Genomic DNA, 13117 nt, shown 5'->3' on the forward strand with positions numbered 1-13117 from the left:
TCTGTTTAGAAAGCAGAGGAGGGCAAAGCTCCTATCTGGCGAAGTTCATACAGAAGAGGATGTTTGGCTGGGTAGGAAAAACCGCATCTCACAAAACTCCCTCTTCTGCAAGCAATTCAAGCCAGGGGAGCTCTACTCTCCTCCTGTATACCTAAATAGCTCCCCAACCTCATCTCTTTCAAACAAACTTAACAGAGTGGTGGTACCATCACTGTAACCCATCTCAAATTGGGATGCAGGGCATCCTGAAGTCCAATGGTTTGCCACAGGAGGGAGGAACCTGTGACACTCTAGATATTGTTGTACCACAAACTCCCATCATCCCTCACCCATTGGCCGGGGGGGGGGGGGCTGCTGGCAATCCGAGTCCCAACAAAATCTGGAGGGGTGGAGAGATCACAGGCTCCTCATTACAGAAATCAGTGTACTAGGAAGACAACAGAGGGGGGAAATACAAAACTTCTAGTCTTCAAAACCAATTTCAAAGTAAAAGGGCAAGACAGGGCAACCTCTGTACTCATCACTTCAGCTTACCTGCAGATCTCCTGGATTCAGTCTACCTGCGTGGCCACAGAAGTCTTCATGGGCCATGGAGCCGCCTGCCAGTAAGTATGTTACCTGAGAAAGAGAGGATTTAGAACATCAGGGAAGCCCAAGCTCACAGCGGGTTTTTATAGCCTCATCTGACAATCATGAAGGCATTTGTTCCAGGGGAGTTTGCAGTCTGAAGCCCAGTGAACTGTAATCTAAATGACATTGTTTCTTTCCAAAAATGGAACTAAGCCTTATAATAATAATAATAATAATAATTTATTATTTATACCCCGCCCATCTGGCCGGGTTCCCCCAGCCACTCTGGGCGGCTTCCAAAAAAAAACAGAAATTCTAAAATACAGAAATCCATCAAACATTAAAAGCTTCCCTAAACAGGGCTGCCTTGAGATGCCTTCTAAAGGTCTGGTAATTGTTCTCTTTGACCTCTAGTGGGAGGGCATTCCACAGGGTGGGTGCCACTACCGAGAAGGCCCTCTGCCTGGTTCCCTGTAACTTGGCTTCTCGTAATGAGGGAACCGCCAGAAGGCCCTCGGAGCTGGACCTCAGTGTCTGGGCAGAACGATGGGGGTGGAGACGCTCCTTCAGGTATACCGGACCGAGGCCGTTTAGGGCTTTAAAGGTCAACACCAACACTTTGAATTGTGCTCGGAAACGTACTGGGAGCCAATGTAGGTCTTTTAGGACCGGTGTTATGTGATCTCGGCGGCCGCTCCCAGTCACCAGTCTAGCTGCCGCATTCTGGATTAGTTGTAGTTTCCGGGTCACCTTCAAAGGTAGCCCCACGTAGAGCGCATTGCAGTAGTCCAAGCGAGAGATAACTAGAGCATGCACCACTCTGGAGAGACAGTCAGTGGGCAGGTAGGGACTCAGCCTGCGTACCAGATGGAGCTGATAAACAGCTGCCCTGGACACGGAGTTGACCTGTGCCTCCATGGACAGCTGTGAGTCTAAAATGACTCCCAGGCTGCGCACCTGGTCTTTCAGGGGCACAGTTACCCCATTCAGGACCAGGGAGTCCTCCACACCCGCCCGCCTCCTGTCCCCCACAAACAGTACTTCTGTCTTGTCAGGATTCAATCTCAATCTGTTAGCCGCCATCCATCCTCCAACCGCCTCCAGACATTCACACAGGACCTTCACCGCCTTCACTGGTTCTGATTTGAAAGAGAGGTAGAGCTGGGTATCATCAGCATACTGATGGACACCCAGCCCAAACCCCCTGATGATCTCTCCCAGTGGCTGCATATAGATGTTAAAAAGCATGGGGGAGAGGACAGAACCCTGAGGCACCCCACAAGTGAGCGCCCAGGGGTCTGAACACTCATCCCCCACCACCACTTTCTGAACACGGCCCAGGAGGAAGGAGCGGAACCACTGCATGACAGTGCCCCCAGCTCCCAAGCCCTCTAGACGGTCCAGAAGGATGTTATGGTCGATGGTGTCAAAAGCCGCTGAGAGATCCAGCAGAACAAGGAAACAGCTCTTACCTTTGTCCCTAGCCCGCCGGAGATCATCGACCAGTGCGACCAAGGCAGTTTCAGTCCCATGATGAGGCCTGAATCCTGACTGGAAGGGATCCAAATGGTCCGCTTCTTCCAGGCGTGCCTGGAGTTGTTCCGCAACCACTCGCTCAATCACCTTGCCCAAGAATGGAAGATTTGAGACTGGGCGATAGTTGGCCGTATTGGCCGGATCTAAAGATGGTTTTTTAAGAAGCGGTTTAATAACCGCCTCTTTCAGCGGGTCTGGGAAGGCTCCCTCATGGAGAGAAGCATTTACCAACCCGCGAAGCCCATCGCCCAGCCCTTCCTGGCTAGCTTTTATAAGCCAGGATGGGCAAGGATCAAGGAGACAGGTGGTTGGTTTCATTCGTCTAAGCAGCCTGTCCACATCCTCGGAGGTAACAGATTGAAATTGATCCCACAAAACTTGACTAGACAGGACTCTAGCACTCCCCCGCCCCGGCCCTGCTCCCACGGTGGAGTCTACCTCTTCCCGAATCTGAGCGACTTTATCTGCAAAAAACTTTGCAAAATCATTGCAGGAGATCATGTGGCCCGTACTGGGCCCGGATGGAGCAGGTGGTTCCGCTAAATTGCGAACCACCTGGAAGAGTCTCCTGCTGCTGTTTTCTGCAGATGCGATGGAGACGGTGAAGAAGGTCCTCTTCGCCGTCGCCATTGCCACTTGGTAGGCTCGAAGTTGAGCTCTAGCCCGTGTCCGGTCTGATTCAAAATGAGTTTTCCGCCACCGGCGCTCTAGCCGTCTCAACGACTGTTTCATTGCCCTCAGCGCCGGGGAAAACCACGGGGCTGTCCGGGCTCCATGCAATCTGAGAGGGCGCTTCGGAGCCAGACAGTCAATAGCGCTGGTTAACTCCGCATTCCAGCGGGCCACCAGGGAATCAGCTGAAAGGCCATCGACATGGGATAAAACATCCCCTACCACTCTTTGGAAGCCAATTGGATCCATTAAGTAGCGGGGGCGGACCATCCGAATCGGTCCCACCTCCCTGCAGAGGGAAAGGGTTGCGGAGAAGTCCAGTTGCACCAGAAAGTGATCTGACCATGGCACTTCTTTTGTTTCGCTTTTACTTAATGTCAGATCAGCAACATCCATAGAGGTAAACACCAAGTCCAAGGCATGTCCGCGGCTATGAGTTGGGCCAGACTTATTCAGGGACAGCCCCATGGTGGCCATGCTTTCCACGAAGTCCCGAGCGGCTCCTTGTAAGGTCGTGTCGGCATGGATGTTAAAATCCCCTAAGACAACCAAGCTAGGTGTCTCCAGGAGCACATCCGACACGACCTGAAGCAGCTCGGGCAGGGAATCCTTGGTGCAGCGGGGAGGTCGGTACACCAAAAGGAATCCTGTACTGCCTCTATTGCCCAACTTCCAGAACATGCACTCAGAGAACTGGGTCTTCCCAATAGGACGCCTGGTGCAAACTAATGACTTCCTAAAAATCACTGCAACCCCCCCTCCCCGCCCAGATGGCCTGGGTTGCTGTGCATAAGAGAAACCTGGTGGGCAAGCAGCGCCAAGAACGGGCCCATCGGCTTCCTCCAACCAGGTCTCTGTCACACATGCCAGGTCAAATCCTCCATCCACAATCAGGTCGTGAATGGCGGTGGTCTTATTCATCATCGACCTGGCATTGCACAGCAGCACCTTCAGGTCATGTGGGTATCCCTTGCTGATTCCAATATCCGTCCGGTCAGGACCAGACCTGGAGGCAGGGATAGTCCTCAGACAACGACTAAGTCTGCCTCCTCGGTAATGACATGGTCTGGTCTTAGCGTAACTCCTCCTCCTACCCGTGACCACTGAGATCGGTTGTTCCAGTGCACACACCCCTGTGGAATCTGCCCCAGCCATTTTGCTTGCTGGGACCCCCTCCCGGGCAGCCCTGACCCCTCCCCTTAAAAACAAAATAAAACCTCTGTAAAAAACAGCAAGAACTCAACAAAAGAAGAACACAAAAAGACAATAAAACAATAAAACCAAAAACAATAAAAATTACAAATACACTAAAATTTAACAGATTCCCACACCCAACTAAAAATCCCTCCCACCTACCACCCCAAACACAATAAAACAATAAAACCAAAAACAATAAAAATTACAAATACACTAAAATTTAACAGATTCCCACACCCAACTAAAAATCCCTCCCACCTACCACCCCAAAGAAGATAAAAACATTAAAAATTCTTTAAAAAGCATTTTAAAAAGGACTCTGTGCTGTTTCAAGTTCCCCTGGGCAGCACCAGCAGCAGAGCGGCGGCAGCAGTCCTTTATGAGGCCTTCCAGGCCCCGCCCTAGACCAGGTGGAAGGAGGCAGGGACAGGGCCTGTGGGCACTCACAGCAGGAGAGAGTCCTGGGCAGCACCAGCAGCAGAGCAGCGGCAGCAGTCCTTTATGAGGCCTTCCAGACCCCGCCCTAGACCAGGTGGAAGGAGGCAGGGACAGGGCCTGTGGGCACTCACAGCAGGAGAGAGTCCTGGGCAGCACCAGCAGCAGAGCAGCGGCAGCAGTCCTTTATGAGGCCTTCCAGGCCCCGCCCTAAACCAGGTGGAAGGAGGCAGGGACAGGGCCTGTGGGCACTCACAGCAGGAGAGAGTCCTGGGCAGCACCAGCACCTGGGCAGCACCAGCCTTATGAGACTTACAATAACATTTCCAGTAAAAATACAGTTTGAAACAAGCAAGCAAGCAAGCAAAAAACAACAAACCCACAGAGCAAATAAATATTGGGTATAATTCAGTCAGTTAAAATTTTAGAATCTTATTGATTTAAACAGGAGAGTTAGACAGATTGTTAATGTTTTCCCACTGAAATCAATGGCACTACACTGTACTGTATTGATCCCCCTGGTATCTCATGGTACCCCAATGACATAGACATTCTGTTTTTCATTTAAACTAGACATGGTAGAATGATATCTTGCATACTTATTGTACAAACTAAAAGCAACATTTGGAGGGGGGGAGGCAAAGATGAGCGGCACTGAAAGGGAATAAAATGAATGTACTTTAAGGGACAAATCAAGCTGCTAGTGAAAGAATGAGGTGGAAAAATACTGTAAGTGTGATTTTCCCACAAATATTTACCTGGACTGTATTCCTACACAGTCACGCTGGTGAAATCTCAATAAATTTCCTGGGTGGTTTTTGTTTTTTGTTTTACTTTCGTGTACTATAAATGTATTCCCTATTACCCACTGGATTTGATAATTCATCATTCACTTAAAAAGCATGTGATCTTTAAAGAGATTTTCTCTGCAAGTCGAGTTCACGAAGAAGTCATTTTGCCCTGCGCAAACTCATCCTTACCTCTACTGCTGCTGAGCAGTGCCACCTGCTGGCGGGATGTAAGACATGCTCCACAATCTGTCACAGCAAAAGCATTAAGAAGAGTCTGGCATGACCTTAAAGATGAACAGGTCTTTTTGTAGCATAGCCTTTTTCAGACTCTGGATCACACAGTCTGGCCATAGTAAAACTGCTAAGTCTTTAATGTGCTGTAAGAGGGTTGGGTTGTTTTTTTTGTGTGTTTTTTTTGGTACAGTGGAACCTCAGTTTATGAACACTTCAGTTTACGAATTTTCGGTTTACGAACGCCGCGGACCCATCTGGAACGGATTAATTCACTTTACATTACTTTCAATGGGAAAGTTTGCTTCAGTTTATGAACGCTTCAATCTATGAACAGACTTCCGGAACCAATTACACCCATGTTTCAGGTTAAGTACGCTTCAGGTTGAGTACTCCGCAGACCGTCTGGAACGGATTAATCCACTTTCCATTACTTTCAATGGGAAAGTTCGCTTCAGTTTATGAACGCTTCAGTTTATGAACAGACTTCCGGAACCAACTGTGTTCATAAACCAAGGTACCACTGTAATTCTAGAATTTTTACAGATATTTAAAAGATTTATACACTGCTGTTCAATGAAACCTCACTAAGCGCTGCACATAATAATGTTTGCAACTAGAAGCATCCATTAAAACTGTAGAATAAGACAACAAAGACAAGGGCTATTTACACACCGTGTATTTAAAGCACATGCCCTCCCCCAAAGAATCCTAGCAAAAAAATAAAAAATAAATATAAGACATGTCTTATAATATGAGAAACACAGTAGTTCATTGCAAAGAAGATATCTCTGTTCGTTCAAAGCAAGGTGCTTCTTGAATAGCCTGGGCTTTCTGAGAGGGCAATGTAGGCTCCTTCAGCTGGAATACAGGAATGAGAGACAGTGGGCAGCCTCTGTATGCTGTTCTGTTTTCTGTCTCTCCTCCCCGCAGGGGAAGAACTCTCACAGAACCAGCCAAACAAACAACTCTTTATTGAATCTCATGTAAGGCCTGTCATCGGTTGAGGCCCAAGTCAGCTGGCCCCACGAACATAGCAAGCTGCCTTCTACAGAATTAGATCGCTGGGTCCAGCTAGCTTAGAATTGTCTACACTGAGTGACAACAACCCTCCAGGGTTTCAGACAGGGATTCTACCTTCTGCATGCAAACCAGAGGCTCTATCCCTTGAGCTGTGGCCCATTCCCAAACTATGTACTATAGCAATGGTAAAAACCGGCAGACATAAGCAAGCATGCCTTAATAACTTACAGTTTCAAAACCTCGGTGAGGATGATCAGGAAATCCAGCCGGTTTTCCTCCTTTGAATTCGTCAAGCAGCAGAAACGGATCCAGATTTTTCAACTGAAAATTAAAATAGCAAAAAATTGGCAAAGTTGTTGTTGTTGTTTTTAAAGTGACTTGCTTGGGAGAGATCATGTACAACTGAACTTGTGTGGTCCTGTCCTCCGAGTCACACCCACTTGATGAGGATGAAGTGCTTTTTAGGAAAGCTGTTAAGGCTTTTGGGGCAAGCCTCTTGCCCCGACTCAGTGCCAACTCTTGTTCTGACATGCCCCTGTGTTTAATCTGTGCTAGTATTTTATTATTATTAGTGTCATTTTAGTGTTAATTTTGTTTTACTTAGATCGCAGTAAAAAATGGGCGATAAATCTGTTGGATGAATTCAGTGCTAAATCCCATGCAGCAGTGGAACACAAATATGGAGGACACAGTGGGTTTACATTGTCATAAAATGCAAAATAATAATGATGATAATGATAGGCAGAGTTTGGGGCACGACAAGAGGGTCTTAGGTGGCAATCAAAACCCTACCAGAATTCAACAAGTTTTATGTCTAAGTAAACTTGGAAGTTTGTGTCAGTCTACTATGCTTGCTCAAGTCACTCCTGCCCCCAATGCTCCAAAGAAGTGACATTAAGTCAGGCATCCCCAAACTGCGGCCCTCCATTATGTTTTGGCCTACAACTCCCATGATCCCTAGCTAACAGGACCAAGTTTGAGGAGGGCCAAGTTTGAGGAAGCCTGGTTTAAGTATTCAGTGCGGGGAGACCTTTACTACCGGATAGGCAAGCAGTTTGGGGATGCTTGCATTAAGTTAAACTCTTCCACTGAAGTCAATGGAGAATGCCAAATGATTGCACCCATTCCCTCTATAGCCCCACCCATAGGAGTCCACCTGCAGGCACCCAAGGCACACCCCACTGATGTCCACAGCACAAGGGTTACCTTACTCTGCCTACAGCACCCAGGTCAGCATCTCAGGAGAAAGATGCTTTGCTCAAACCAGCTGCAGCAGCTCCAGGTAAAGAGTCTTAAGTTGCAGGCTGGGAAGATCCTCTGCCTCAAAACCAAGCTCAAATCCAACTTGGAGGAAAGTCAAGTGTGTTGTAGTGGTTAGTGTGTTGAGCCAGGCCATGGGAGGACAGGGTTCAAATCTCCCACAGCCATGGAAGCTCACTGGGTTTATCTGGCGCCAGTCACTCACTCTCAGCCTAGCCTACCTCGCAGGGTTGTTCTGTTCAGAACTCAATTCGAGTTAACTGGTAAAGAATTTGGGAACTACCGACATAATTGCCAGAAGGGGAGAGTAACCATGTTGCTAAATCCACCTTATGTCTTTCAAGTTATCAGTGAACCGTGGAAATGAAAGTACTGTATATAGAAAAATCTGATTTACACACCCGGCTAATCCTTTTTTTGGCCTGAGGTGCCCCACACTTGCATGAGCATGCAGATCACCTGAGGCAGAGGCTATGGCTCTCCTCTGCTCATTATTGATCCGATGACAAGGAGGGTGCGGTCTTCGTGTGAACCAGGTTGCTAGGTGGAATCTACTTTTTTAAAAATACACTTTTTTGCTGCCACTGTGAAACCTGGTAGGATTTGAGGGAGGTGGGGATAAAAATAAGCTGGGGGGGGGGCTTCATCAGGTCCCCGACTTAGCCACCACCACCCCTGTGTTACACTCCCCATCAAACACCCTAGCATACATACACCAATAGCAAGGTACTTAAAGAACTCAAGGTACAAATTTGTGCCTACTAATTTACTATTATTTATTGGACTTGTATCCCACCTTTTTTCTAGAAGCTCAAGGTGGCGTACATGGTTCATCCACCCCTCCTCGTTCAATCCCCACAACAACCTTGTAAGGCAGGTTAGGCTGAGAGGCTGTGACTGGCCCACGATCACCCAATGAGCTTCATGGCCAAATGGGCATTTGAACCCCCTAAGGCCAGGGTTCCCATGCCCCATAGGGGGGCAATTTGATTTTTAGGGGGGGCAATTCGAGAATGAGTTATTAACAGTTAATGGCCTTTTAGGCTTTCTGCACAACAATAGTTCACTTTTTGAATAATAAGAATTATATGTCACGAGGAGAGGGCATCAGGATTTTAGAGATGCTTAGGTGGGGCATGGCCAAAACAAAGGTTGGGTACCACTGCTCTAAGGTAAGTTTATATATATATAGAGAGAGAGAGAGAGAGAGAGAGAGAGAGAGAGAGAGAGAGTGTAAAAGAGGAAGGGAAAGGGATAGGAGATGAGGGAAGGGGGCGACACAAAATATCTGGAGCTCAGGTACCCTAAAGGTAAAGGGACCCCTGAACATTAGGTCCAGTTGTGGATGACTCCGGGGTTACGGCGCTCATCTCGCGTTATTGGCTGACGGAGCCAGCATGACAAAGCCGCTTCTGGCGAACCAGAGTAGCACACGGGAATGCCGTTTACCTTCCCTCCTATTTATCTACTTGCACTTCGTGCTTTCAGACTGTTAGGATGGCAGGAGCAGGGACCGAGCAATGGGAGCTCACCCCATCATGGGGATTCGAACTGCCGACCTTCTGATCGGTGTGACAATTTTGGATGACCAGGAGCTGGCTAGGTTGATGGGAGTTTTAGTCTGAAATGATTGGTGGGCACCAAGTTGGCCAAGGCTGCATTAGGGCATCATGTGAAACAGAAACAACCAGCGCCTTACCTCAGGCCTCCCGATGCTTCTGCGAACCCGAGCGCCAACTCCTTCCGCCTGTTCCCTGCTCAGCACGGTTTTGACAACTTTCCTTGCAGTTGCAGCCATCCTTGGGGAAACTGCACCAAGAGTCCTAAAAAGAAACCTCACACCACCTGCCCAAAAGAAGACATGTGTCTTAAATAGCATCCATCCACAATGCTCTCTCTGGGCCAGAAGGCAGCAGAGTCAGGCTAAGCGGTGACACGCTCCTTTAGCAAATGGATTTTCTTTTTAACTAGCCAATGGTTTTAGCTGGCAATTCTATGCACACTTTACCTACCGGTGACATAGCTGCCAAGTTATCCCTTTTTTAAAGGGATTTTCCCTTATGCTGAATAGGCTTCCTCGCGAGAAAAGGGAAAACTTGGCAGCTATGACCGGTGAAACTCGGAAAATTAAAATATCGTCAAAAAGTGCATTTATTTCAGTAATGCAACTTATTATTTTTTATTTTTCTTTTAATTTTTACTAATGCTTTCTTTTGGAAATTCCACAGTAATAAAACAGTTACAATAATACAAAAATAAACATCGCTATTACATTTCATTAATTACATTCCATTTATAATTGACCTGCTTAACGACAAATAATTACAATTGCAACAAATAAAGGCTTGACATTATCTTGCTTTGCATGTCATGCATATATCTCATATCTTGGTTTCACCGTTTAAGTTGCATTACTGAAATAAATGCACTTTTCCGAGTTTCACCTGTAAAAAGCGAGCCCTACGGAACTTACCGGGACTTACCCCGGAGGAGGACATGCATAAGATCACACAGTTTCTTTGCTCCCCTTTGCAAATATGTCCATCAGAAGTTTGCTTTGCTTTCTTAATTCCCTCCCTCCCACAAATAAAGTGACCTTTATCATGGTCCCGCAGCTGTTCCCTTTCTTCTTCTCCACTATCGGCTCCCCTACCTTCTCCCCGATCTGAGATGGACAAACCCGGCAGAAAACGCTGCTTGCTGAAGTGCTGGGGAAAACAGCAAGCTCCTTATGACTCAGCAAATCACTAGACTTTCTTTTTTTACAAAAACATAATGTGTAAAAAAACTAACAGGAGGGCCGGATAGAGAAAAACAATAGCGCTAAGGGCGTGGGCGATTTGCCTGAAGCTGCGAGTCGAAGCAGACTCACAGTGCAGGTTTACTCAGGCGCAAACCCTGCTGTGTTGCAACGGGGCTTACTCCCTGGTAAGCGGTGCATCGGATCCCAGCAGCTGCGATGGGACTAAGTGACATTTACTCCCGAGGAACGAGAGAGGCGCTCGGGATTCCGCTCCAAAGGCGGCGCTCGAGTCCACCTGCCACCGTGTGCACTTATGAAGCGCAAATATTATTATTGCAAAGGCAGGATCGCCGTTTCCAAAGGATAGGAACGCCCGGACAAATTGCTCCCGCCCATTCAAAAATTGGCTGTGCCCCGCCCCTTATTGTCCAAACGAGCAGGACAGCCACCCTATCGGCTTTTAGGAGGCGGGACCTCCGAGCGCCCTTTTGTAAACAAGGAAAAGCGAGGCGTGTTTGTTATTCCCTTCGTTGCCCGGGAGGCATTTCCGGTGTGGAAATTAACCCCCCCCCTCCTCCCAGCACACAGCTGGGTTGCATAAAGGAGACATGCACCAGAAGAAGGGATCTGACAGGATCAGATCCAGTCGCACGCAGCACAAACCCAGTCCCAAGGCTTAGGTGTGGGGTGGGCAGCAGCAACAGCGCAGTGGTCACGCATTTGTTTTGCGTGCAGATGGGCCCAGGTGCGACCCCTGGCTTTTCCAGTAAGGGCTGGGAAAAGTCTAGGTGGGGAGCCTTGAGGTGGGGGGCCTCCAGGATTTTCCTGGCCCCGGACACAGAGGCACACGTTTGCATATACACTTTGCCCTCTGGAAATTGGAGCCCTCTTTGGGATGCAGGGCCTCAATGCAAAATGGTGGGCTGCAAAGCCATTAGTAAAAATCCTGGCAGGTGGAATATTGACAGGCAAGCTTTTGCTGCAATTGCGTTTTCCAACTAGGTGTGGCGAACCCTGTTTCGGGGCTGCCTTCCACACAGTTGTTAAAGGTGCAAGAGTCCTGCCCTCCCAACGGTGTCAACCATAAACCATGTAGAATCAGATGACTTAAGATTTAAGAGCAGAAACAACATAGTTGGAGAATATTTTTAGAATATATACATGTATGTAAGTATAGATGAACCTCTGTAACTATAAATGAGTTACATTCATGGGCAAAATCAGGTGATAAGAAACAAATAAAAACAAAGCTAGAAAAGGAAGTCTATTCCCTGCCCTCCGTTGTTTGGTTGCTGTGTTCCATTCCTGATACTTTGCACCAAAAGGCAGACAAACCAGTTTTATTACCTCAATAAACAACAGTCAATTGTTGTTGGGTTAGTCAATAACCCGGCCCAACCTACCTTGCATGGCTGTTTGGAAGATACAGGAGGTGGGAACTAGCTACAAAAGGGGCTTCACACTTGTAGGCATTAAGTTTTGCTGCCATTAACCATAGTTGTTCTTTTTTTAAAAATTATTTATGCTTTTCAGAGTTACACATTTCACTAATTTTACAGTCATTTTAACATTTCAAAACTTGACTTCCTTCCCCCTCTTTCTGCGGTTCCTTAATATTTATTTTTAATATCTCCTGCATGTCCAAATTAACTTAATTTGACTCATTTATTCATCTACTTTAAATACATACTCTTATGAAACTGCAGGGTATTGCAATAATACCCCCACCCCCACCCCCCACCCCCGGTCTGCAAATTAGTACAGCTCCAACCTTAATCTGATTTGATTACTGCAAGCCTACACCCACTTTGTCTTATTTGGGAGTGAGCTACATTAAACACAAATATTTGCTTCTGAATAGGTACAGTATGTATGCTGTAACACTGTAAGTTAACAATACAGTGACTTCTTAATGAGTGCCTGGAGTCCCTGCAGCATGCCTTCACCTCTGCAAAGTTTTGCGCCCCCAAGAGCAGTTTTTTCTTATAACAAAAGTAAAGGTAAAGGGACCCCTGACCATTAGGTCCAGTCGTGACCGACTCTGAGGTTGCGGCGCTCATCTCACATTATTGGCCGAGGGAGCCGGTGTACAGCTTCCAGGTCATGTGGCCAGCATGACAAAGCCGCTTCTGGCAAGCCAGAGCAGCACACGGAAACACCATTTACCTTCCTGCTGTAGTGGTACCTATTTATCTACTTGCACTTTGACATGCTTTCGAACTGCTAGGTTGGCAGGAGCAGGGACCGAGCAATGGGAGCTCACCCCGTCACGGGGATTCAAACCACTGACCTTCTGATCAGCAAGCCCTTTTCTTAAAACTGTTTCGAAGCAGTATCTGATTTCAAAAGAACCCAACACAGGAAAGCTGAATCCTGGCTGCTTGGAGGAAAGGAAGTGCAACAGGGGACAAGAGGAAATGAGGTCTTTAGAACTATGGAGACTCCAAGAACTACAAAATGAGACCGAAGCCGGAAGGAGCTAATTTGTGAATTCAGTGCTGCTGCTGAGTGGGATTTTTTCCAGCATCCACATGGTACATTCTTAATCAAAATGCCACCTCGCATTCCCCGCTCCTTCCAATTTAAACCAAATATACCATTCTTGCTAAGTGTGGGGTTCCCCCCCCATTTATTTATCAGGTTTTCTGGGAAGCCTGGA

The 13117-nt window shown here is 47.4% G+C and overlaps 1 protein-coding gene across 6 annotated transcripts in view; it reads right to left on the reverse strand.

The window, feature by feature from the left end:
- Positions 1-10813, reverse strand: part of PIR (pirin) — a 32581-nt gene extending 21768 nt beyond the window's left edge. The window contains exons 1-4 of one of the 6 annotated variants that reach the window (XM_060273505.1): positions 10638-10813; positions 9415-9560; positions 6684-6776; positions 535-618 (exon numbers count right to left, since the gene is read on the reverse strand). In XM_060273505.1, the coding sequence (XP_060129488.1) occupies positions 535-618; positions 6684-6776; positions 9415-9560; positions 10638-10656 (342 nt within the window). In that variant the 5' untranslated portion in view covers positions 10657-10813. The other 5 variants (XM_060273504.1, XM_060273506.1, XM_060273509.1 and 2 more) reach the window with 5 other exon arrangements.
- Positions 10814-13117: the final 2304 nt, after the last annotated feature.

This window comes from Zootoca vivipara, chromosome 4, assembly GCF_963506605.1.
Source record: "Zootoca vivipara chromosome 4, rZooViv1.1, whole genome shotgun sequence".
In the NCBI taxonomy this organism is placed as follows: domain Eukaryota; kingdom Metazoa; phylum Chordata; class Lepidosauria; order Squamata; family Lacertidae; genus Zootoca; species Zootoca vivipara.